Raw genomic sequence first — 26,966 nt, forward strand, 5'->3', positions numbered from 1 at the left:
TATATGTTCCAGAATGAGCCCATCTCCCTGTCATAGTCCCCCTCCTTGCTCCAGGACAACCTGGAACTGGGTCTTAAGGAGCTAGCACACAGGGCTACTCTCTGGATGCCAGATGATGGCAGGGCCACTTCCCTGCAGACAGTAGTCAGCAAGGTGAAGGCTGCTGGCCATAGTCATGACAGCTGAGCTGATCTGTGATTTCATCCTCTCCTGCCAATGTCAGGTCCAGGTTTGTCGATATGTTTGTGCTGCTGTACAAGATACTGGAGAGAGGCCATCTGCCCTGTTTGTCAGATTCCAGACTCCACATGGTTATGGCAGGGTTTGAGAGAAGTATCCACAGAGTGAGGGGCAGGATTAGAATAAAGAGGTGTTAATGGTGTGAATTGGGAAGGTAAAGGAAACTGTCGGGAACTCAGTGGAAAAAGAGGGTTGAAGAAAATTAAAGGGGGAATCAGGGGAAATAAAGAAAACAAGGGAAAAAGACAACCATCTCTGTTTGCTTAAAGGTCAAAGAGTAAAAATAATATAGAAAGTCTCCTTCACCTTGCCAGGTTCAACAGCGTGCTGAATTTTGGCTTCTTAAATAAAGTTTACACCATTGGGTTCTGGGCTCTTCTTCCAGCTGACAGGCTCTGTCTTCCAATCATGTCCACCCCCAACCCCCTGAAGCACCCATTTTTTCTCCAGACCCCACACTTCTCCAAACCCCATCCCCTGAACCAAGTTCAGTTTCCACTTATGGATTACGTCTCTCTCTGATTGTCTAGCACTCATTTTCTAAGATCAATCTCTTTACTCTTTTTCACTTACTAGCCTAAATCCATATTACTCTATAGTTTTAAGAAAGATTCATGACAACTAGATCATGCTATTCAGTAACTCAAGTTTTACTGTCCAAATATGTTTGTGTGTGTGTATATATATATATATATATATATAATATCTGTACATAATATATATATATACACATATATGTATATTGTGTATGTATGTGTGTGTATATAAATAAATAAAACTGGCATTTGCAAGAGCTTTAAAATCTATCAGATTGCACGTTTCTTTAGCCAAACAATAAATACTCTTTGATGAGTCATGACACTTCACTTCCATGTGTCCACTTTCAGAAACAGTTACAAAATCAGATGGTTCAAAATAAACAAATAAACAAACCAGCAAATAAAACCAGACTAGAGTAGGCATCCAGGCATTTCTTTTCTAGGCTCTGAGGCAAATTCCAGGTGCTGTCTTCTCTTTTATCAATTTTATTTTCTCCTCTGCTTTTGGAAATTCCATTCATTCTTTAAGTCTGATCCACATGACTTTACAGAGTTGGGAAGGGGATGAAAGGGGGTGGAACAGAAAGGAGAGTGGTGGGAGGGAGAAACCTAGTATTTATCAAGTTACCTGAGAGTAAAGACCTTGCCTGTCTTTCTCACCTCTAAATACCTTGGTACCGAGAACAAGATCTAGTGAATGAGAAGATGCTCAATAAACACGTTTGAATAAATGAAATTACTGACTCTGTACTGTGTGCTGAGGGCCATGCTGGATGGTTTTAAAAACAATACTGAATGATTGGTCAATAAAAAGTAACTCAGTATAACAATGTGCCCTCCTTTGTGTAATAAGAGAATGCATTCCCTGAGGTGGTACCTTCAGAGCTTGGGCTCATGCTGAGGCTGTGATCCCAACATCTCGGTGGGCAAAACCATGGTAGATAATAACTTAAGGCAGTGCCAGCAAACTATCACTCATGCGCCAAGTCTGGCCTGCAGATTGTACAGCCCAGGAGCTAAGAATGGTTTTTATATGTTTAAAAGGATTATAAAACAAAAAGAAAAATAGACAGCAGAGATCGAATATGGCCTACAAAGCAAAAATATTTACTATCTAGCCCTTTACAGTAAAAGTTTGCTGACCCTTGTTCTAAGGAGACACTAAGAATGTGCTTCTGAAGTTAAGTTTTAATCTAAAGTGTGTTTGGCTTGAACTTGTGTTCAAACATGGTGAGACTGCAGGCCTGGGCTCTCTGAGCACTCTGGAGTCACACACACAAGCTCGACGTTCTTTGTCCAAGCTTAGAGCAGCTCCATGGCACCAATATGTAGAGTCTTCACCTTTGTTAACTCTTGCTTGTTCATGTGACTCTTCCGTAGGTGTTTTTCTACATGATTTTCTGGTTAGTTTTGCAGTGCAACAAAGTCTTCTCCTAGAAAATCTATGGGTGGCAAAATCATAAAGGTGTTTCATCAACCCACTTAGTGTAATGATTAGAGAGCTTTGTTATGGAGCTTTCTTGAATTCATCTGGCTCTAGCTGAAGTACTCAGGATGTGACCTCTCTTCCGTCTTTTATTAACTCTAGGCAATTTTTGGTTGTTTTTAATTCATTGATGATTTTCTGGTCCATTCTTCCTCTTCTCTCCTTCTGTGATTCCAATTATACTTATTTAAAATGGCTGATATTTTCCCACAGGTAAATTATCAACAATCTTTTCTTTCCATTTTCCAGATTGGATAATTTCTATTGTTAGACCCATCAAGCGATTTTTTAAAAATTTCAGATACTGTATTTTCTAGTCCTAAAATTTGGTTCCTGTTTAGTGTCTCCTTTTTGCTGCTAAGATTTCATATGTGTTCATTGATTATGATCATATTTTTTCTTATGTCTTTGAGCATAATTACAATAGCTGCTTTGAAATTCTTGTCTGCTAATACCAACATACATGTCATTTTGGAGTCAGTTTCCATTAATTGCCTTCTCTCATGACTATGGGTCACATTTTTCTGTTTCCTTGTATGTCTAGTCATTTTGAATTGTATCCTGAACATTGCACATGTTATGTTAATCTATAGCAGTGCTGTTCAATAGAAATAAAACATGAGCTACATATGTAATTTTAATTTTCTACTATCCATATTTAAAAAGTAAAAGAAACAGGTGACTTTAACATATTAATAAATTTTAATAATATATTGTATTTGACCCAATGTATTCAAAATGTAATTATTTCAACATGTAATCAATATTAAAAATTATTAAGATATTTTACAATATCTTTCTATATTAAATCTTTGAAGTCTGGTATGTATTTTACATTTAAAACACATCTTGATTTGGACTAGCTAGTGGCTACCATATTGATCAGCACAGCTCTAGAGTATCATTCTAGGAGAATACTGAGGTTTGGTCCAATACGAGCTACTCCGTCATTATGGGAAGCAGAATCATTGACTGCCAGTTTTTAAACTTTATTCCTTGGTGTTTCACAGAGGTCCTGTGGGCCTACTGTGAGATGAGGGGAAGGCCGAGTACACTGGGCTACTCTTCCCCATTATATATACATCTCAATTCAATCAGAGCAACTCTGATTTCATGTTTCATATATTTCATTTCTGTGCATAACTTAAAAATATTTTGATACTAAAACAATATAAAGACATAAATGACTGTAAAATATGATTCTTGAATGGGTCCCTAGGATTTTTCTTGCTCAATCATGCCCTTGAACCCATGCTGACCTCTCCTCTTCTAGAGTCACTTATTCTCCTTTCTAATCATATCACAAGAACCAGCTGTCTCTGCTTTCAGGAAAAGGGACTGTGGTTTGTCTGCTATTTAAGTCTTCATGCTTGCAAGTCCTTCCTTCTGTGGCCCCACATGTGTGTGATTGATTGACTGATGGATAGATTGATCAATCAACTGATAGGTTTGCTGGATGGCTGTTCACACCCAGCATGCTCAGGACTTGCAGAAGTGAGCTGTTCCTCATGGCCATCAGCATTAGGGTAGGATTTCATTCTTAATTTAAAAGGACCACATAAAATCAATGAAACAAGTCTCACCTCACTTTCCTTCCTGTCTTCCCGCTTTCATTCATACACATTTTACCAGTTTGACAAAGAAAAGAGGGTCAGCACGAAAACTAAATGCTTTGTGAAACCTTTTCACCAGGCAAGTGGTACGGATCAAGCTTAAGAAACCCAAAAAACTGCCAGGTTAAAAGTCCAGCCTCCTTACAAAAGCTAAACATGCCTAACCTGATGCACAGAACCACAAAACAAAATCCATGCACCTCGACCCAGGGCAGAACGGGAGGCCAGTGATATTACATAATATAACAGAGTCAGATGCAAAGACCCACTAAAGTGGAAATAAGGAGGCTTAACTGATGAACACATTTCACACAATTCTTCTCAGCTGACAACTCAAGAGAATTCACTTCAGAGCACACAAGTACATGGCCATGAAAGCTAGGGTTGGAAACAGAAGTTCTGATGGATCCCAAACAACAAATAACTTACTGACATTAATTTCAGCCACTGAAATAGACCAATCACAAACACTAACTTATGTACACCTACTCACGGGTGCTCATACTATGACACTGATTTCCTTTTTCTCCGAGACACGGTAATTTGCAGGAGGAGTTGACACGTACCAGTTGAAAGTGTGCGGGATGGCTATTTCTTTTTTCACGAGATGGTCTTAATGGCCCGCTATGAGACGCCTTCCAGTGAGCACTGTACATTTCTATCAAAGTTCTGGTTTAGCCAGAAATTCAGTATTTTGAGCAAGCAGAAATCACTCAGCAACAACAATGGAACACAGACCAAGACTGTGGTATTAACTGTGCATCACCATCCCCCATTCATGGGCGTTGCTGTTTTACCCTGGAGGGTCCAAGTTTGAGAACACAGCTCCTTACCGTGACTGGCATGGGTGCAAGTTGCACCTTCGGATCTGGGGCTCCGGACGGCTGGCTTGAGGGCAGTCACTGTCGTTCACCAGAGTCGTGGTCTTGTTAACAATCCGTGTGCAGGACACGATGGTTCTGCGTTCCCCTGGAAACCAAACCACACAGAACTGAGAGGTCGTGGTACACACACCTGGTAAGGCCATTCATTCACCTTATGGAGGAGTGTTCAGGTGCATCTTTTGATCAGTTTGTCATTTAAAGTGACTATTGTAATGCCTTGTTGTTTGTCAGAGAGGGAGAACCATAATCTTTGGGATGAGGGTGTGTAAGACATGGCAGGGGCAGCATGGGGCAGGAGAAAGATTCTAGAACAGGATCAGAAAGAAGCAACACTTTAGATCAGTCATGTCCTTGGAAAGCTTGGGGTTCACTGAGGTCAAAGTTGTGATTTGGGTCTTTAATTTCCAACAAAGATTGCCAATCTCTGTGTCTGTTCATTTGATGTTTAAAGTCTATGGAGATCTGGTCTTCATTAAACAACTGTATATCAGCCCTCACCAGAGATGATGGCTACTTATTACAGAACTCCTACTTGCTGGAGATAAGTGAGAAACAGGAAGGCTAGTCTGAAGGACACAGACCCAACCTGAGAATTTGTCTCTCCATCAACTGCCGCTCGTGCCTAAGCCTCACGTGCTCTTGGGAAGCTTCACTAACCGGTCACCCGAGCTGGATGTAGTCATTCTTTTGGGTGTTCCCAAAGCACCCTGCACACTAGTTGACCATGACTTTGTTAGGAGTGGGGGCGAATGATTGGGAGCTAGAAGGGCGGCCTTTGGAGCCAGGCTGTCTGGGTTCAGACCTGGCTTACTCACTAGCACAGTGAGCACAGGATTGCTACTTAGCCCTCACGTTTCTGTGCCTGTTTCCTCCACTGGACTGACTCGCTTAACTTCCCTATGCCTTAGGGTGCTTTAGGGATGGTTAAAATGAATTGATACATATAAAATGCTTAGAACAGAACCTGGCAGGGGTTAACACTTCATGTTAGCTATATTCCTATTGTTATTATTTGGGAAGTGTCATAATAAAAGATTAACAGGAAGTCAAGCACGACTATATGGATCCCACACTCCTAAATCAATCTGTCTCCTGGGGAATTTGTCATGAAGAAATGACTCAAAATTATGGAGCCCTCAACTTATGTAAGCATAGAAAGCACGGAGATGCCTCAAGCCAGATTTCTGTTTGGACTGCAGGTCAGGGAGCTGGCAGTCAGGGAGCCATAAAAGGATGCCAGTAGCGACAGCAGCAGAACAGTACCCCCTTGGCCCCCAGACAACGGAGCCTGCTAACTCTTCCATTTGGGCCACGCTTACTTTGTAGCAAGCTGCCCCAGTGGAAAAGGTCGGTGCCATCAGCTCCGCAGGACTGAGTGTCGGTGAGGCCATGCCCAGGTCCCACCTGCCAGTCCACCCTCTGGGTTGGCATTCCAGAATCCAGGTCAACCTTCTGTTCTAACTCTGTGTCCATCAAAATTCACCCATCCTGCATCCATCCCCCATCACCCCCCTGTGTGTCCCGTCAGGGTGATAGGGTACGCTGTACTAAGGGGGCTGCTGGCTAAGAGTTCAGAATGCTTCCAACCGCTCCTCCTAAACAACACAGTAATGACTACGATGCCTTTTGTTCATATTGATTTTTGCAGTATTTGAGTCTCCTCCCTGCAGTGGGCATGAGGGCTGATCAGTATAGAGAGAGTAAATCATCTGCTAATATATGGAGGCAAATCATGAAGCCAGGACTCAGGCTCTGAACGTTTCACTGGAGTTGGAGGACTTTTTCTTTCCATTGTATTACTGTTGGTCCCATTGGTTTCCCTGTATTTCCATTGGCCACTGGGGCAAAAAGGAAAGAGTATTTGAGGGTCAGAAACATCTTCCAGTGCCCCTCTACCAAACAGCAACAGATGGAAGTCTGTTCTGTTCATTCCCAGGGTCACCTGTCACACTTGTGACACAACCATTCATCGGCCAAACCTCCATTCGGATCAGCATCCAAGGGCCCCATGCCATAGGCAAAGCTGGGCACAACTCCAGCATGGAGGAGTTTGCTCTGCCCAAGTGTTTTGCAGAGAGATTTGCAGTGGGATGTGGTTACATTCCATGGAAATACAGGTTATGTGGCCAGCCTTTCCAAGGCTCTGTGCACCCGCCACGGAGTGCCCTGAATTCACTTCTCTGTTTGACAAAAACCCACACCCCATGAGCCCATGACTCTACTGCTCACCTCCTCCGCACTGCACACTGCAACCTTCCCAGCTGCTGTGGGTCCAGATGAACAAGGAGTCCTGCGGTTTTTCTGGTTCACTTTGATTTTCAGCAGTGTAGTTTACGGGAATGGTGTATTCGTAATGAATTCCATAGTTTTGGTCATGAAATAACAACACCTGGATCAGCAGCAAAATAAAAGACCATTTTGAAATAAAGCGAAAGCTCCCAGGATTGCTGAACTTGCAAGCCAAGCTGTGCTGTGGCTGTCTCCCTACCAGGGGTAACCTGTTCTTTTCAGGGTTTCAAAACAGGTTCATTCCAGGGGCACACCTTTATTTCAGTCTTGGGTTCCCTAGATACTCAAATTCAGGGCAGGAGCCTATGTAAACCATCGGCAGGGAGTTCTACTCTTTTCCACTGGAGAGAGGACTGGTTTGGAAGAGGGATTGGGGATTAGCAAATCTGTGGGCTCTAACTGCACTTTACATGGAGAGCTGCTCCAGGCAGAGCAAAGTACCCATTCCCACAGTCACCCACGAAGCTGCCCTTACAGGGAGAAAGACACAAATATACTGCTTTTCTTAAACAGGCATCTGAACAAGTAGGGTTACTCTACTTTGAAAATGAACACCACTCTTCACACCCCGAGCACCAGTCACTGCTATGTGTAAGGCAGGCTCAAGAGTAGACACAGCCCCCTGCAGGGGAATCTTGGGGGTGCCCGTCAAGGATGTAGGAGCCTTCCTGCTGCCATGGGAGCTAGGATGATGACGATGCCCACGGGGTGGCACAGCCTGGCGCAGGGCTTAAAGCTGGGAGTGAGGGGAGGGGAGCCATCATCGTGCAGCTTGGGGACCCCTGGTTCTGCAATCCTGGTAAGTGGGAACTGGAAGGGCCTGCTCTTTGTTTGGTAATGCATGTTTCTAGCCCTGTAGAGAGAGACGTGCTCTACTGGCTTTACTTCACTACATGTACGTAATGGTGCAAAAGAAGCACTCTTGTGGGAGCTTCAAGTGGCCTGGCTGTGGGTGGTATGTCCTCAGGCTACGCTTGGAACCAGGGGGCAGTCCTGGGTCTAAGCAGCTAGCAACTTCACTTCCAGCCCGGGGTCTGGGAGAGCCGGCCCGCAGGAGCTGGAGGCAGAGGGTGCTCCACCTGACCTGGGGAGGCCAGGTGGACGGTGTGCTGGACAACAGGAGCCGTCCTCCCTCCCAAGCATCTCCCAGCCCTCCAAGGGCTGCAGTTGCAGGCGGGGTGGGGTGGGGTGCTAAGAGCAGCCCAAACTGAATAAACATCCACTTCTCCAAGAAAGAGACTTGCAGTAATGCATTTGGAAAAATGCCTCCAGTTTAAAAAAAAAAAAAAAGGCTTTAAAAGAGATCTTTATTATCTCAGTATGGGAATAAGACTGGTGAATTGAGAATCCATATGAAACCAATTTCATGCAATTTTGTAGCCACGTATAATTTGTATGCGTGTGCATAATTGCTTTCAAATGCAGGTCCCCGTGGCTCTACGGGCGCTCCTGACCCTGCAAGCAATGTGCACACCTCAGTTAGGGGACAATGGATTTTCCTTCAGAGGCAGATGGGCTCCTCTCGTTTCTAGGTTTAAAAACTGGTAGTAACAATTATATTTCAAGAGAGAAAAGTGATTAATGTTCAAGAGGGCAGGAACTTCAGCTGTGGTAGTTATTGCTTTCCCAGAGTTTTGTTTATTATGGTCTGAATGAATCCAGGCTGTGCATTTGCTTTAATGGACTGACGATTCACTCACAGTTTATGAAAGCTTTTGGGAAAGAAAGGAAATAGGCCCATCTTGGTGTTTGCTAGAAAAGCAAATTCACATGCTAAAGGTGATGCTGCTATCTTGGGTTTTATCTTGTCTTTTACTTCCTCTTTTAGTCCCTCTCAATGACTGCTTTTAACTCAGGACAGGAGGATTTGTTCCAATGACTTAGATTAGGAAACAATCTAATCACAGAGAAATGATTTAGGTACCGGTTCTTAGGTCCCAGAAATCAACTTGCAAGTATATACCTGCAGTAGATTTAGTGTGTGGAGTGTTGCACTGATAAGATTTCTGGACAGTTTATGTCATCTGTGGAAACTGGCTCCCCTTACTCTTATCAGAAATTGTAACAGGGTTAGGGCCATTGTGGGTGACATCTCTGCTCACACGTAGAGCTGGTCTCCTCAGGAGAGTCCCTGGGAAGTGGCCTGGGAATCTCTTGGGTGTCACCTAATCTTGAACAGCTGCAGGTTGCCAGTGACCACAAATTAATGGGGAGATAAGAACTTCCAAGTAGAGACTTTGGCAGGCATGGAGGACAAAATGTGCTTTGATTGCAGACACACAAGCTGTCACAACTCCCATTCTTTGGAAGGAGACATGGATTCAATAATTACAAGCTATCAAAAGTTAGTCACGAGAAGTCCTAAACCCCGAGAAGGCAACGGTGGCATTCCTGTCCCTGGAGATCTTTCATATTCTTAAAAGGCAGCATAACCGGATGTTTCAGTGGTTTGCATGGGGTCCTCCCTGAGACAACACACAAGACCAGAGTGCCCTGATCTGGCCTGATTGCACGATCTCTCGAGACCACCTGGGGAGTGAATAGGCCTGTAGAATCTGGTTCTCCCTCGATTCCTGAATCCTTGTTGCAAGCAGAGTCTGGAAAACCTGAGTGGTATTGGTTTGGAAACAGTGTCAACAGTTCATTTCCAAAAGGTAGTTTCCGATGTGGATATACAAACTGTGGGGCAAATCTAAGCCATCTGATATTAAAACATAGACTGTGGGGCTTCCCTGGTGGTGCAGTGGTTGGGGGCCACCTGCCGATGCAGGGGGCATGGGTTCGTGCCCCGGTCCAGGAGGATCCCACATGCCGCGGAGCGGCTGGGCCCGTGGGCCATGGTCGCTGGGCCTGTGCGTCTGGAGCCTGTGCTACGCAACGGGAGAGGCCGCAGTGGTGAGAGGCCCGCGTACCGCAAAAAAAAAAAAAAAAAAAACATAGACTGTGAGTGGGGCTGTCTGCTTAATAATGTCAAGTCTCCCTGGTGGCCACGTGGCTAAGCATTTCCTTCCTGGAGGTGGTTCCTTTTGGAAAAGATGGGAGTTCTGCCAGTAAAGAGCTAGGGCAAAATTTTGAGAGGGCAGAATTTTGAAGCATGTGGCAAAGGGATTAGATAAGAAAAGACCAAGAGAGAGACTTGAGCAGCAGGTGGCCAGGCAAACCACCAGGAACCAGGTGTACCTCCTGCCCACAGGATCTCAGGGAACAAGTCAACTGGTAGACCTCTTGGAGCCGGCAGTCTCAAGACAAATGCAAAAGCACGGCAAATTACCATCAAATGCAGAGGCATTTTGGTTGGTCCCTTGGCGGAAATTTTCTCCCACAGGCCCCTTCTAACATAGCGGACGGTCGTGCCTGCAATCTGGAACTCTCCGGGGAGCTCTATCTTCCAGTCACTGTTGATGGATCTCTTGCTGGAGTCTTTGAGAGCTAGAAAGGAAATGGAACACCATGGAATCGGGGGAGTCAGTCTGTCTTTGAAGGGAGTCAGGGTGTCCTGAGCAGTGGGTTGGAGGTCTCACTCTCTACCTCCACAGGGGAGAAGAGGGAGGCCTGCGGTGAGAGAAAGGGAGCTTTCTTTGAGAACAGAAGCCTGGCTCACAGGGAGAGAACAGCTCCTGACCCCAGGACCCTCCGAGAGAGAGCTGTCGTGACTCCTGCACCTCTTGAGCGTGGGCCACTGTCTCAGAATCAGCTCACTCCGTGAGGGGTACGGGGAGGAGCGCCAGAGAATGAAGACAGCCACAGTCCAATCACATTTCACGAGATTTACAGAGTAGGGGGTTTTCCACCAGATGAACAGATTCTATTTTAACCTGTCCAAGGCTACAAAACAGGATTTGTAGCTTTAGCAAAATTCATCCTTCATTTTACTCTTACCCACCTGGGGCTTTTTAAAGGGCAGCCTAACTCCAATGCCCCTCAAGGATTTGATAGCCCTGGATTAGTAAAGCAGATGCTCCTTCAAGAAACAGGTGTCATTCTATCAAACACGAGCGTCTGGAAGCCTGAGCCGCCTACAGGCGTGGTAGTAACAGTGAGCTGATGTCTTGTGGGTGGTGGGGGCCCTCCCACCCTCAGCTTTGTGGCCTTTGCTGGGTTCACATTTTGCTCTCTCACACTCCGTACAAAGTGTGTTGGAACTGACAAGGAATCGACATCTTGCTGATTGGCCATAGCAAAGATTTGGTTTTCCACACAAGCTATTATTATCTGAGTGCTCACCAGTGACTTTCTTTGTTGTTTCCTCACTTAGGTTTTAGAGTCATGTGGTTCTCATGAGGGAGCATTCTGCAGTGAAATTCTGTTTTTTTGTGCTGTTTTGTTATTTAGGAAAGAAAGAAATAACTAGAACCTACTCTGGCATTTTGGAGGAGGTGGCAAATGAAAATGGGTGACAGTAAGTCTTTATGTCACTCAAAAAATAAAACTTTCCGTGCACCCCAAGTCCAATGCCATGCTCTCTGCCAGTGCAGCTAGAGTCCCCTGAGAAGCAGATGCTCTCAATTACCTTGGGACCCTGCTCAACCCACAATCAGCGAAATCAGGTTCTATCCCATTCCCTACTCTCTGCTTATGAGGCCAGAAATATTAATGAAATGCCCACATTTAATACCGATTTTGGATAATGAGACTTGAAACCCAAAAGTGGTTTCGGTTAACCCTGAGTCCACGAACCCCTGGCTGGGTTAGGACCTGGTGGGTCCAGTCCTGGTCAGGCCACAAGCAGCTGGGGGATGCCGGCCTCCGCTTCCTCGTCTGCAGGACACAATGGTCCCAGCAGGCTCTCCTGGCCAGTAAGGGGGAGGTGCATGCTCAGGACTCTGTGCTTACAGGAAACCAGGTCCGAGGGACCTGGGAAGGGCTGCTTTCCAGCAGGATGGCTTCCAAGAGGGGGTTCATACTCAGGGTGGCTGCTCAGTGAGTGGCTGGGGATTACAGGACTCCAGGGAAGCCTTCGAAAAGAGAAAGCTCTACCACTTAGAATCGAATGCTTCCCTTCAAGAAATTCTACCTACTATCGAGATTTCCTGGCTAATGGAAGGAAGTGAGACTGTTGGGATACTCACAATTTCTGAGCCTTTTTCTCTTCCTCAGCCACTGCCTGCAAGTCCCCATTTAAGGGGCACATTCTCTGGTTTAGCTCCTCCATATGCTTTTACCCATTTAACCTTCCCAACAACTCTCTAAGGTAAAGGATTATTTTCCCTTTTTCACAGATGTGGAAATGGGGGCACAGAGAGGTTAAGTAACCTGCCTAAAGTCACACCGCTATTACATTGTCATGTGGAGACCTGAACCTAAACACACCAAGCTCCCACATTCTTTAGGTTATAGCATCAGTCTAGAGTTTTATGACAGACACTGAAATGTGCAAATGTCATATTCTCAAAGAGAACAAATTCCAAGCTCAAATTGCTGTGGGAGGTGTCTCACGTTCTACATACCTTCATAAAAATAACTAAACTTATGGTTTTCCACAGCTTCCAGTGAACTAATAACCTAAAAATACGTTTGGTCATGTTAGCTACTCAGGTATCTAGGCTAAAGCTGTATGGGTGTTCATTGTTCTTTCAATTTCTCTGAAGGTTTGGAAAATTGTTTCTTGCACATGCATATGTAAATCTGGTTTTCAGAATCAGTATGGGCTGGTGGGAAGTGGCCGACAGACAAATGAGGGAACAGACACCTTTAAGAAAAGCCTCAGTAGGGTTTTCCCTGGTGGCGCAGTGGTTAAGAATCCGCCTGCCAATGCAGGGGACACGGGTTCAAGCCCTGGTCCAGGAAGATCCCACATGCCATGGAGCAACTAAGCCCGTGTGCCACAACTACTGAGCCTGCGCTTTAGAGCCTGCGAGCCACAACTACTGAAGCCCGTGCACCTAGAGCCTGTGCTCTGCAACAAGAGAAGCCACGACAACAAGAAGCCCGCACACCACAACGAAGAGTAGCCCCTGCTCACCGCAACTAGAGAAAGCCTGCGTGCAGCAACGAAGACCCAACACAGCCAAAAATAAATAAATTAAATAAAAAAAAGAAAAGCCTCAGTAAAAACAAGTCAGGGAAGCACAGTGAGCAGACACATCCCTACACCAATCCTTTACCTTTATCTGAGGGCCTTGTAGCTGGTGATGGAGGCACAGCTCCTGCCCTTGGGAGCTCAATGTTTGAAAGGGAGACTGGTGAGAAGACAGATAAACACGATACACTTCCAGAAGCTCAGTGACAGAGGCCAGTCTGGGGCCCGTGCACAGTCGTGTGGGCAGAGACTGGGGCAGCTGGGGAAGGCCTTCTGAAGGAGGAGCCCTGAGCTGAGACTGAAAGAAAAGCAGGGAGAAGAGGTGGCCTGGAGCGTGTGGGCAGCTTGGGCTGTTGCTCCTTGCCTCCTTGTTAAGCTCAGTTTCTGTGCAGGGTGGTGGAGGGAGAAAGGTGCCCTGCCCCGTGTGGAGAAGCAAGTGGAAGGTGAGGGAATACTGGAAGTCTGATTGGGAAGAGGAGGTGACAGAGAGGGGCTATGGAGGTGGAGAAGGAAAGAGAAGGCTCACTGTCATTGTCATTGGGGTGGGGACACAAGCACGTTGAGAACCCTTGAAACTGAGAATCAGAGAGATGAGCAGAATGAGTTTCTGTAAAGCTGTCTGCTGACCCCCGTCATACTGGGGTCACCCCACAGAACCCATTTCCCACACAGAGACCAGGGGCACATTGGGGTGGCCCTCTCCTCCTGTCTCAGCCCACGCGTGTGCCCCAGTCGACTCCTGCGTTCAGTGCCCTAGGCTGGGCCCTGGCCTTGTTCTGTCTTAGGGCTTCTGTGAGCATCTAGTGTGTTGCTGCCTGCCATCTCTCTCTCCTTCTGCAAGTAACAACGCCCAGAGAGCTTTTGGGGATGTGTTCTTCCCCCAGTCACGTGGGGCTGACCCCAAACTCCACCCCAGCTCCAGGAGTGCGTCCATCACCCAACCCTGGAAGGTAAGAGTCAATTCTAAGACTTTCATTCACCTTGGGAAGAAGGAGCTTTCTTTCCACAGGTTGCCCAGAGACTTGATATAAGACTTGCCAGTACGTGGCAAGAGGTCCCTAGATTAAAGTCAACTGAGAAAGGACAGCAGTGCCAGGACAGAGACTATTTCCCATGATATCATTTTAAGCCCCTGGATCCAGCAGTGTCTGAAGCCAATAACACAGAAACTGAGAACTGGGTTTAGCTTTCACACGTCACATTTGGAGGTTGGTTTTTAAAAAATACTAACCATGATGGGGCCAGGGCAGGCTGAGAAAGAAAATTACTAGTATGAATTCCTAGAAATCACGCTAGGATCCTCCCTAATGTCAGCTTAGTACCCCCTGAGATTCAGAAGGCCTGGTATACTCTATCCAGGCTCTCCTGGGCCCTGCTTTGCTCCGGCGCTTTGTTCAGGATGCGCGGCTCTTTCTCACTTGGCCTTGTTTCTAAGGTGCTCTAAAAGGACTTTATTGGATTATAAACAGAAAACCACCCCGCCTCCGTGCCAAAAGTCAAACACCTGTGAGGTCAAGAGTGGGAAGGACTGGGAAAAGTGCAGGAGGGCACACCTGGGGCCGATCATAAACCCATCCACAGAAATGCCGCGCAGAGGTGTGGGGGCCGCCTGGGGAAGCCCCACTTCTGCCGGCAGAGGCACTCGCTGTGAGTGACACAGGGGACAGACGAAGACCCCACTGGGCCTGGTGGCATGCCACCCTCTCACCACCAGGGGAGTGTCCTGCTTGGCAGCAGGGGTTGGGGGAGGCGACATTTCAGGAGGCGGCCCGCAGGGTGGGTGGGGGAGGCCGGGGAGGAGTGAGTATGGTCAGAGAAGGGGGGAGGGCAAATGAGAGAGGCAGGCAGTGGCTCACCGGCTCTTCCACAAAAGGCCAGCAGCAGGATGGGGAGGAACACGCCAGACAGTGCAGTGCTGGTGGCAGGCTCTCTGGGGAAAGCAGCCTAGATTTATAGTGCTTGTCACTATGCAAGGTGTAAATGTGCCCACATGACAGGTTTCAAGTTATCCACGTGAGCTCTGTGAAGGCAAAGATGGGAAGAGATGCGAACCGTGACCTCCCCCATCCACATACCGCTGCTGGGCACTCCCAGGACTTCTGAAGTCACCTGTCTTTGCAGTCACCTGACCCCCAGGTCTTGGCCTGGGGCTGCTGAATTGGCAAAACCTCATACTGTCACAGCCTCAGGGTATGTTGTGTGGTCGGGGTCGGGGCTTTCACGGTTCCAGAAAGCATCTACTTTGCTTGTCCAAGCTCTGCGGCTGCCATCTGCACGACGGCTGCAAACTTCCAGGCACCCCAGTCTCAGCTTTACAACTGCCACTTGACCCCTCGTCTGAAAGCCGGAGCCCCTTCCTCAGGACAGTGTGATCGTGATGACACCCCTTCATGCATTTTGCAGTGGGATGAAAACTCAGAGGCAGAATTATAAGTAGCAGGCCAGCAGTTCCAAGAATCATGGGGATCTCTGCAAGCCTGTTGACTCTGGGGTGAGTCATTTAGTCAGCAGGATTCAAAATTTGCAGGTTGCCGTGGTCCATGCTGAGAAATCAGAACTTCCTGCTAAAATTGGAGTTTAGCACCTGACATCCCTTCAAAACGGTAAGACTGCAGCCTCAGAAGGTCTGTTGGAACATCAAGATCTGAACATCACTGACAGTGAATTGATAGGTTCAATGCGGAGTCTGATGAGAAAACCACCTTGTGGGGCCATGTCAGCCCCAAAGAGAGAGTGTGCAGGTCACTCCTGGCCCATCTGTAGCGGCCTCCACCCCGGAGCAAGCTTCACAGAGCAGGGTCTGTGAGAGCCGGGGAGGCCGAAGCTCCGGGGCCCCTCTTGTGCACCAGTCCTTTCCAAGGCCCTATACGTAGTGTATTCTTTCCCGTAAAGAAGGCCTCCCGGGCTTCCCCGGTGGTGCAGTGGTTGGGAGTCCGCCTGCCGATGCAGGGGACACGGGTTCGTGCCCCAGTCCAGGAAAATCCCACATGCCGCGGAGCAGCTGGGCCCGTAAGCCATGGCCGCTGGGCCTGCGTGTCCGGAGCCTGTGCTCCGCAAGGGGAGAGGCCACAGCAGTGAGAGGCCCGCGTACCACAAAAAAAAAAAAAAAAAAAGAAGGCCTCCCAAATTAAATAAGTTTTGGGCCCCAGAAATTCCCGTTCCTCTCCATCCTTTGGCATCAATGGTATATGCAAGCCCCCTTCATCTGTAAGTATTTTGAGATTAGTTTATATTTGAAATTAGAATTTTTAGGCCTAGAAACTCAACAGGGGCCATTAAGATGATGACAAATGCTCTGCTTTGATAGGGAAATATAAAGTTAAGAACAAAGGGAATTCCTGAGCGACTTGATCCCATCTGTAATGTCTGTAGTTCTGATTTGCTGGGGAGGATATTTTCACTTGCTGATCCTGCCTCAGTCAGAGGGTGGATGTTTTAAACCCTGTCACAAATATAGCAGCACTTGCTTTTGTGTGTGTTGCTTAGGAGCCCTCAGAAGCCTCTCAACAGCTGGAGAGACTTCTGCAGGGATGAAGATGGCACACGCTCTCCCTTGCTACCACAGCAGAACCAAACCTCCTCAATGGCCTGGAATGTGAGGTCATATGGTGACCGTCTGTTTCCCTCAGGGCCCTTCTATCTCTCTGTGGACATTTATACAATGTCCCTGTAGTTCCCGGCACTGTGAGAGATCCTGAGCCTTTCCAGGGAGCAGGGAGGGGGCACTCCTGCTGGGATGGCTCGGCTCCTCTCTAGAGCTGCTTGGGGGCAGGCACAAGCGCTCGGATCCTGTCTGCATGCCCACTCCCTGCATGGCGCTGTGAAGAAGCCAGGCTCCTTTCTGTCTCTCTCCCTCCTGGATTCCACTGGAAGACTTGACCCACGTTCAACCTGCTTCTAATCCTGGCGTTGAGTCAGCTCCTTTTATTTCCACTCGGAGTTCTGCCAGCTCTGCTCTCAGCTATGGATGCAAACTGCAGAGGCATTTCCTGTTCCAGGTGGTTTTGAGCAGAAAGCCAGGCAGCATGGGTTGAAGGTAGGTGGGGTGAATTCTTTAGGAACTGCTCCCGCAATGTGAGAGTAATTCAAAGTTACACAGGGTTGACTTCCAAAGCACCCAGCCCCGAGTGGAAACAAGGCTTGTTGAGCTAACTTTAGAAACGTAACAAGCATGGACCACCTTCGGATTTCCCTTGTGCACACACCAGGCCCTGCGATTTCCAGATAAGAGGACAGAGGCTGGCTCCAACCTCCCAGGGAGGTCCAGTGCTTCTGGGGAGCTGAGAATTCATCCTGAGACATTCAACCAATCTCTTCGGGATGGACATCTGCTTCTCTGAAATCCACACACCAAAGCAGTAGCAATGGGCAGGTTTAACATATGTTCTCCAGTGAAAAATCGTCCCCACTCCATCTCTGGCCGTGACTGACACCTCAGAGCAATTCTGGGAGGCTCCATGAGTTGCAGCAGACCCAGCTGCAGTGAGGAGCTTGGACAAGCTGCTGAACTCCTAGAGCCTCATTTTCCTCCTCTGCGAAATAGGCACGTCAATTCTCTGCAGTACATTGTGGAGTTAGGGGTCAGGTCTGCAAAGCAGAGCAGGGCTCAATGACTGGGAGTCACAACGTCGATGTCACTGTTATTATTGGAATGTGTGGCCCTCAGGCTTCAGGAGCGGAGAGGGACCACCGTGAGAGCTGGCTCCCCGGGCACCATCTACTAGTTGTTATTTGTTGGCCCTAAGATGGGTTCCAGTGAAAAGTCATTTTTACTACAGGAATTAGGTGTTGAGTGATCTAAGAGATTCTGACATCCCTCTGTCATTCTTATATCACGCAGAAACATAGCAGTAAAAATAATGTTCCCATTTTCACCAGATACCTTGGGCTGGAGGAACAGTGCTGGGAAGTCTCGGAGGGCAGGACTGGAAGCTGAGGAACTTATTTGCAGGGCACCTACTGGTGCTTTATGGAAGGGCCAGTAAGCCGACCTCGGAATTGCCCCAGCACCTGAGATACTGGGATCATGATTTTTGAATATGATAAGGGTCAAAGGTGATGGCAGACTCCCACAGAGGCCCAGTGCTTCTGGGGAGCAGGAATGTCAACTCCAGGTCTGGGAGGGCCAGTGTACCAGTTGGAAAGGCTAACTTTGGGGGTGACACTGGGTGATGGGGCTCTGAAGCAAATGCTGGTAAACTTGACAAAATTTCCTGAGGTGGGCAGAAAGGAGGGAGACTCTTTGAGACTTTAGTAAAAAGGCCATCACTTTGAAGAAGGTGCCGAGAGCAGCACAAGGCCCAATTTCGGAAAGCATTTACGAGCATTGTTCTAGTTGTAGAACAACAGCTGGGACAGTTTCAGAGAACAGTGCCAGGCAGGACTGGGCCAGCGTCCATGCCGGGGAGGTGGAAAAAACCACGGACGGGGCTGATGAAAACTGACATGGATGTCAACCCAAAGGACAGCAAGGTCCTAGGCTGGCAGCAGGAACAGCAGCAGCCATTATGGCCTCCAGGACACAGGTGGATGGGAGGCAGGTAAGAGCGTTGGGAGGAGGGGGCAGGGCTACCTGAGCTCTCCTGGGGTTACTTTGGGGAACTTAGGCTATCCCAATTCCTCACAACTTCTTTCACTCACTCTTCTGTCACCCGCTTTCCTGTCCGAAGCTGGTGGTTCCTACTCACCCCTTCCCCTCGCCCCTCATCTACCTTGGGGATGGCTGCACTTGAGCCAAATACGACAGCACTGTTTGGTCCATGCTGATTACTCACAGCATTACACCTAAAATATGGGTATAAAACCAATGGCTTGAGAGCACCCCTTCAGCATTTTGCTGAACCAAAGTAGCAGCCTGATTGTCCAAATCAATGCTCAGAACATAAACTATGAGTCAAACAATTTTTTGTTTTACCCAGAAAACTGTGGGCAGGTTTATCTTCCACCACACGAATCCTTCGAGCTCCAGCTGGAATGATAGCAGCTTCAATATAACCTGTAGTGACAAGATAACACACAGGTGAGCTGACCAGACCTCTACCCTCCATCAGAGGCCCCGCAGCACCCCCCCCCCCCACCAAAACCCACGCTGCTGCACCCCCATGGTAATTTCAGAGCCTGCAGGCTTGCAGAGCTCTGAGAAATCAAGACAGTCAAGAAGTGTGCTAGGAATCTAGAATCCAGAATCTCCTGGCTGCCCAAATTCCAGAGAGCACCACTTGCATGTATTATGAGTTGAACTGTGTCCTCCCACCCCCAAATCCATATGATGAAGTCCTAACCCCCAGGACCTCAGAATGTGACCTTACTTGGAAATTGGGCTGCTACAGATGTAATTAGTTAAGATGAGGTAATACTGGTGTAGGGTGGGCCCCTAATCCAATATGACTGGTGTACTTATAAAAAGAGGAAATCTGGACACAGACATGTACACACGGAGAACACCATGTAAACATGAAGCAGAGATCGAGATGTTGCATCTTACAAGCCAGAGACTGCCAGAAAACCACCAGAAGCTAGAAGAGAGGCACGGGACAGATTCTTCCTCACCTTCACGAGGCGCCAACCCTGCCGACAACTTGATCTCAGACTACTAGCCCCCAAAACTGTGAGACAATAGGTGTCTCCTGTTTATGCCACCCAGTTTGTGGTACTTGGTTACAGCAGCCCTAGCAAACTAAGAGCCTGGAGTTTTTGTGAAGAGCACCTCCCTAGAGCATGGGTGTAGAGTGCCCCTGGCTGTGTCATCTATTGGATTCCTTCACTCTTTGCTGTACTTTGAACTTTTTCCTGATTCCATGGGATGACAGCAGAAGCTAGGCTACTTGCCCTATGACAAAACCACTGCCTCAATACTGGGTACCATTTCCTGCTTTCAGTGCCGTTTGGGTGTTTCTGCAACTGTTGCAGTATGTACTTTTGTCCATTTCCTTGAGTACTTCCAAGTATAATGGGGTCCCTCAGAGGCCAGGGCCTTCTGCCCATGCTCTGACCCCACATGTGCCCAGAATGGCAGGTGGTTAGCAAAGATTCAGGAGGAAATGATTGAGGCTGTCAGGGAGGAGGTCAGGGGCTGGCTGATGCCTGGTTAACTGGGCAACTGTGTCAACTAATGAGTCTAACATAATAGTGAGATTCTGAAATGCAGGCTGGTAATCATTTTGTTTTGGCTTACATTTGGGTTTTAGACAAAGGTAATGTGCATTTGCTTCAGTGATTTAGATGATGATACCAAATTAGATGATAAATCCTACCCCTGTGGTTCCCAAATGTGATCATCAAAATCAGCAGGGGAGTTTTAAAAATGAGAGATTTCTGGGCCCAGGTATGTAGAGATTATGGAAATATCTATTTTGAGGAGTTTATTTCCTCATTTTCTCATAGTAAAAATGGCTTTATTTTCATTATAAATATAGTACATGATAATTCAAACCACAAAAGGGGAAAAACTAAAACCAACCTATACAACATAGCACCAAGAAAATTACCCATATTTTTGATGACCAGCCTTTTCAGCATCTCTTAATGCATATAAACATACACACATCATTTTATGCCAATAGGGTACTATATATGGTTTTAAAAGATCAGGGATAACTTTAAAATAATTAAACAGTTTTGCTAGGCAATGTGTGCCCAAGGTGTAAAATTCAAAAGTTATAAAAGGATATAGTAGAAAGTAGATTGATCTGATAAGATACATCCTGTAGCTGGCTGTCTTTCTAACACTCTTATTGTTTACAATAATTTGTTATTTTTTGGCTAGGTTTCTAGGTAATTAATTGAAATGTGCCCATATGACAGTATTGTTTCTTCCTTTCTGATCTTTATGCTTTGGATTTCTTCTCCTTTCACCATTCTGGTTGGAACTTACAAAACCACGTCATATGCCACATGAGATAGTGGCATCCTTGTCTTATTCATGTTGGAGAAACGCCTCCAGAGTTTTCCCACTGAAAATGATGTCAGCAGTGAGAATGTGATAGGTATCATTTACCAGGTTAGGGAAGTTTTCTTTTACCCTAGTATGTTAAGAGCTTTTGTTATGAAGAGGTATTGAAGTTAATCAAGTGCTTTTTTGCATCTACTGAGATCATCATATTGTTTTTCTCCCAAACAATACAAAGACTTCAGAGCACTTTAACTGTAATCACACTTGTCATGGCTAACATGGTGTGTGGGTCGGTATCTCAGTCTTGTTTTTCCTTCACCAATACATTTTAGTTCATTGTTATTTCTTTTTTATTCTGATGTTTTCCTGTAAACCTTTAATTATATTTATATTTCTATTATGTGACTTAGCTGTAAGTAAAATATTTTAATCTCTGGATATTAAAAGATGAGGAAATCAGCATAAGTATACCGCCCTCCACTCTCTTACACCCCTCTTCAACTTTTACTGAATCATTCCTACATTGTATTAGTTTATGACATTTATCTTTTGGTCTCTAAGATAATTCCTGCAGTTGTTTTAGTTTTAGTTCTACAAATTAATTTAATGTTTACTATGTGTCTTTTTTCCAGCTTTTCCAATAAATTCCTGCTTTCCTCAAGTTTGTTCTGAGATGGGCTCAAAGAAAATTACAGTTTCTGAATTGTAATATAGTGAAAAAAAAATACTGTTCATTATCCTGATACTTGAATACCAGTTTGGCTGGTATAAGATCCTTGAGTCACACTTTCTTTCTCTGAGGCTATTATTTGAATTGTTCCATTGAATGCTAGTGTGGAAAAGTCTGAGTCCAATCTGATGTTTTCCCTTTATTAGCTTACCTAAAATTTGGATCAGATACTCAAAATACTCTTAACTCTAAAATCTAATAACTGTTAGGCTAGTCATAGTTTTGTGTAACTTCTTCCTGGGACACAAAGCTATATTATTATTATTAGACTTAAATATATATATATATATATATATATATATATATATATATATTTATTTATTTATTTATTTATCAATTTGTTTGGTGTTCTTTTTTCAGGGATACCAAATTATTTGTGTTTGACCCCCCCTTTTTTTCCATAGTGCTCATTTAATCTCTTATCCTTCTGATTCTTTGTTTCCATTTTGCTTTGCTCATTTTTCTCAGTCCTGTCCTCCATGCTTCTCATTGTGTTCTCAGCAGTGAGATTTCCTTTGCTTCCATGCAGACTTGGTTTCTGTGATGGACTCATTTTCTTCTTCTACACTTTTCCTCAGCTGAGTCACATTTCATCTCCCTTTGTTGCTTCACTGCTTATTCCTTGAGATCTCATATCTTATCAATGAGTTCTTCTTTTATTGAGGGTATTATTTAATCAGTTTTTGGAATTTATGGCAATAACGTTTGGTCAAAATTTTCATCTTCTCCTTGGTAACATTTTGCTGGTGAGTTTTTTTAAATCAGTCATTTGTTCTCCTTGTCCCTTTTATCCTTTTCCTATTGCAGTATACGTGTGTTGATCCTGTACTAATTTTCTTTCTAAATTTATTACTAATTTTTAAGTGACACAGGTTCTAATTGTACCAGCTTCCTCTATGTTTGTGTGGGAAGAACAGGACAATGTTGTGGGCTAACAGAACTTTCCCTTAGTTTACAGTAAAATTTGTTAGGACATGGGTTTGTGTGTATCAGTGAGTTAATTTTTATGTTTGTAAACATTTATGTATTTTAAATTTACAGAAATATACATGTGTATTTTCCCATTATCAAAATTTTAATAATACAGGTAAATCTCAAGTCCCCTTCCTCCCACTCCCCTGCCCTGTGGGAACTGCCACTATTAGTTTGGTATATATTCATTCAGATATTTTACTATTTATCCAAATATCTACACAAATATAAATATGAAAATATCACATGGTATATTTTTTATTTGTCTATATTTTATATAACTGTTAGGAATAACATTTATGACTACTGTATTATACTACAATTTTTTAAAAAAGCACGATGTGTCTTGGAAAGCTCTCCATGTGAGTACGTATAGCTCTCCTTATTTTTCATTTAAATTGCTATGTAGTTTATGTAACTACGCCCCTACTGATTTAGGTTATTTCAAAATTGTCATTTAGAACGTTTAGGTTGTTTCAAAATTGTCACTTTTGGAAACAATGCTGTATCATGTATGAATAGGCACACAAAACCCCTCAATTAAATACCAGCAACCTATTCCAACAACATAAAAAAAGATTATACACCATGATTAAATATAATTTATCCCAGGAATTCAAGGTTGGTTTAACATATAAAAACCAATCAGTGTAATTTATTCAAAAAAGGGCAAAACCCACCTGGTCATTTCAGTGGATGCAGAGAAAGCATTTGGCAAAATTTCACACTCTTCCATGATAAAAATACTCAACAAACTATGAATAAAAGAAAATTTCCTCAGCCTGATAAAGAGCATTTACAAAAACCCCACAGCTAATATCAAACTTAATGGTAAAATAATGCTTTCCCCCTAAGATCAGGAAGAAGCAAAGGATGTTCACTCTTGCTATCTCTACTCAACATTGTACTGGAAAGTTCTCTCTATGTCAATTAGGCAAGAAACAATTTTTTAAAACGCATCCAAATTGGAAAGGAGGAAGTAAAATTATCTCGATCTGCAGATGTCAAGATCTTATATATAGAAAAATACTAGAAAAGCCACTAAAATCTGTTAGAACAGGTTCAGAAAGGTTGCAGGATATAAGATCAATATACAAAAATCAACTGCATTTCTATACATTAGGGGTAAACATTTCCAAATAAAATTAAGAAAACAATTAGACTTAAATAACATCAAAAAGAATAAAACACTTAGGAATAAATTTAACAAAAGATGTGCAAGATTTCTACACCAAAGACTGCAAAAACACTGTTGAAAGATATTAAAGAAAATCTAAACAAATGGAACAACATTCCAGGTTCATGGATCAAAAGACTTAGTATTGTTAAGATGGAATACTTCAAAACTGACTTACAGATTCAAAACAATCCTTACTAAAATTCCAGCTTGTTTTGCCCAAAATGACAAGATGATCCTCAAATTCATATTGAAATGCAAGGGACCCAGAATAGCCAAAACAATATTTAAAAAGAACAAAGTTGTAGAAGTGACAATTCTTGCTTTCAAAGTTTTCTAGCCAGCTCCAATCATCAAGACAATGTGGTACTAGCATAAGGACAGATATTTCTATCAATGAAATATAATTGAGAGTCTAGAAATAAGTCCCTTATTGATTTTTTAAAACAAAGATGTCAAGAATATTCAATGGAGAAATAATATTTTCAACAGTGTTGGGATAACTGTATATCCACATACAAAGGAATGAAGGCAGACTCTTACCTCAAACCATACAAAAAAACCTAATCTAAAATAGATCATGGACCTAAATCTAAGAGCTAAACTATAAAACTCTTAGAAGAAAACATAGGAGTAAATCTTTGTAACCTTGGATTAGGCAATGGTTTCTTAGATAGCAAAAGCACAAGCAACAGAAGGAAAAAAAATAAAGTGGATCATATCAAAATTTTAAACTTTGTGCTTCAAAGGACACCATCAAGAAAGTGAAAAGGCAAACTCATACATTGGGAGAAAATACTTGCAAATCATTTTGATGAAAGAACTGCGTCCAGAGTATATAAAGAAAACTGACAACTCAATAATAAAGTGACAATCCAATTTAAAAATGGGTAATGGATTTTAATAGACATTTCTCCAAAGAAGATATATGAATGGCCAGAAGCACATGAAAAGATGCTCAACATCATTTGCCATTAGGGAAATACAAATCAAAACCATGATGTGATACCACTTCACACCCATTAGGATGCCTATAACAAAAATGATAAACAATAAGAAGTGCTGGAGAGGATGTGGAGAATTTGGAACCCTCACTTATTGCTAGTAGGAATGTAAAATGGTGCAGGCATATTGGAGAAGAGTTTGGTAGTTCCTCAAAAATAGAATTACCATATGACCTACCAATTCCACTCCTATGTATACACCCAAGAAGAATGAAAAATATGTCCATGCAAAAACTTATACACAAATGTTTATGTCAGCATTATTCATTCTAACCAAAAAAGTAGAAACAACTCAAATGTCCATCAACTATTGAATGTATTTTAAAAATATGATATATGATATGATATAACCATACAATGGAATATTGTTCAGCAAAAAAATAAAAAAGGAATGAAACTTTGATAGATGTTTCAAGGAAGAACCTTGAAAATACTATGCTAAGTTACAAAAGCCAGTCACAAAGGACCACGTATTATACGATGCGACTTATATGACGTGTCCAGAATAGATAAATAGATGGACAGAGAAAGTAGTTGCCTAGGGTTGGGGTAGGAGGGAGATGGGGAATGACTGCTAATGGGTGTGGGGTTTCTTTCTGGGATGATTGTGGTCATGGCTGCAAAACTCTGTGCATGTACTAAATCTCCTTGAATTGCACACTTTAAATGGATGAATTTTATGATGTGTGAATCATATCTCTACAAAGGTACTAAAAATAATACTGCAATGAACAGCTCTGCACATGTCTTCTTGTGCATATAAACAATGTCATACCAGGCCAGCTGTGAGAATTGCTGGGTCAAACACACATGTAGTTTAAATGTTAAATGTTAAATGTACATCTAAATCGCCCTCCATTATGGCTTAACTAATATAGAAGTCAGCCAATACTACAGGAGAATACATGTTTATTCACAGGCTTCTTAATACTTGATATTATCAATCCTCTGGATATTTGCTAGTTCAAGACGTGAAAAATTGTTACATCATAAATATAATTTGTTTTTCCCTCATTATCAATATGGCCATGCATCTTAGCACATATTTATTGGTCATTCGCATTCACTCTTCGGTTAACTGTCTTGCTCATAAGTGTTGCCCATTTTTCTACTGGCTTTTTGTTTTGATTTAATTGATAAGCAGGAGTCTTGGAAATATATGTTAATATCTATTAATATGTATTTAATACATTTTAGACTCAAACTCTTTACTCACTAGACTTGTTGCACACATTTTTTTCTGTCATTTGTCATTTGTTTATGGTGCCTTTTATTACAAGGTTTTAATATGATAGTCATAGTTTTAATATTTGAGATCTCCTTTTTGTTTTCTGATTGCTTCTTCTCATGACATTCTGTATTGGTTTTATGCATAAACTCACTTCTCAAATCTAAGAATAGTTAATAGAGATTTTGAACTTCTATTATTTGAGTTATCCTGCTTTTCCCATGGGTCATCTTTTCAGTTATCTTGGTCTTTCCCATTTGTGTTGCAGACTCTTTCAAGAAGGATGCCACAGATGGGTTGTCTCTATATACAGTAGCCCCCTTATCTGCAGTTTAGCTTTCTGTGGATTTAGTTACCTGTAGTTAACTACAGTCCAAAAATATTAAATGGAAAATTCCAGAAATAAACAATTCATAAGTTTAAAATTGCATGCCATTTTACTAATGTGATGAAATCTCACACAGTCCCACTCCGTCCTGCCCAGAACATGAATCATCCCTTTGTCAACCATATTCTGCCTGTTAGTCACTTAGTAGCCATCTCAGCTATCAGATTGTGACTGTTGTGGTATCACAGGGCTTGTGTTCAAGTGACCCTATTTTACTTAATAACAGCCCCAAAGCGCCAGAGGAATGATGCTGGCAACTCGGATGTGCCAAAGAGAAGCTGTAAAGTGCTTCTTTAAGTGAAAAGGTGAAAGTTCTAGACTTAATAAAGAAAGGAAAAAAAAGTTATATGCTGAGGTTGCTAAGATCTATGGTAAGAACGAATCTCCCATTTATAAAATTGTGAAGAAGGAAAAAGAAACTTGTGCTAGTTTTGCTGTTGCACCTCAAACCGCACAAGTTATGGCCACGGTGCGTGATAAGTGCCTAGTTAAGATGGAAAAGGCGT

At 43.9% G+C, this 26,966-nt stretch overlaps 1 protein-coding gene across 3 annotated transcripts in view; it reads right to left on the reverse strand.

Moving 5' to 3' along the window:
* The window catches only part of ADAMTS17 (ADAM metallopeptidase with thrombospondin type 1 motif 17), a 350,376-nt gene that overhangs the window by 62,657 nt on the left and 260,753 nt on the right, over positions 1-26,966 (reverse strand). For all 3 annotated transcript variants that reach the window (XM_079912255.1, XM_079912254.1, XM_079912256.1), the window contains 4 exons: positions 18,985-19,065; positions 10,323-10,480; positions 6,992-7,151; positions 4,712-4,847 (listed from right to left, as the gene is read on the reverse strand). In XM_079912255.1, coding sequence (XP_079768381.1) covers positions 4,712-4,847; positions 6,992-7,151; positions 10,323-10,480; positions 18,985-19,065 — 535 coding nt within the window. The remainder of the gene's footprint in view (positions 1-4,711; positions 4,848-6,991; positions 7,152-10,322; positions 10,481-18,984; positions 19,066-26,966) is intronic.

Source organism: Stenella coeruleoalba, assembly GCF_951394435.1.
Source record: "Stenella coeruleoalba genome assembly, chromosome: 2".
In the NCBI taxonomy this organism is placed as follows: domain Eukaryota; kingdom Metazoa; phylum Chordata; class Mammalia; order Artiodactyla; family Delphinidae; genus Stenella; species Stenella coeruleoalba.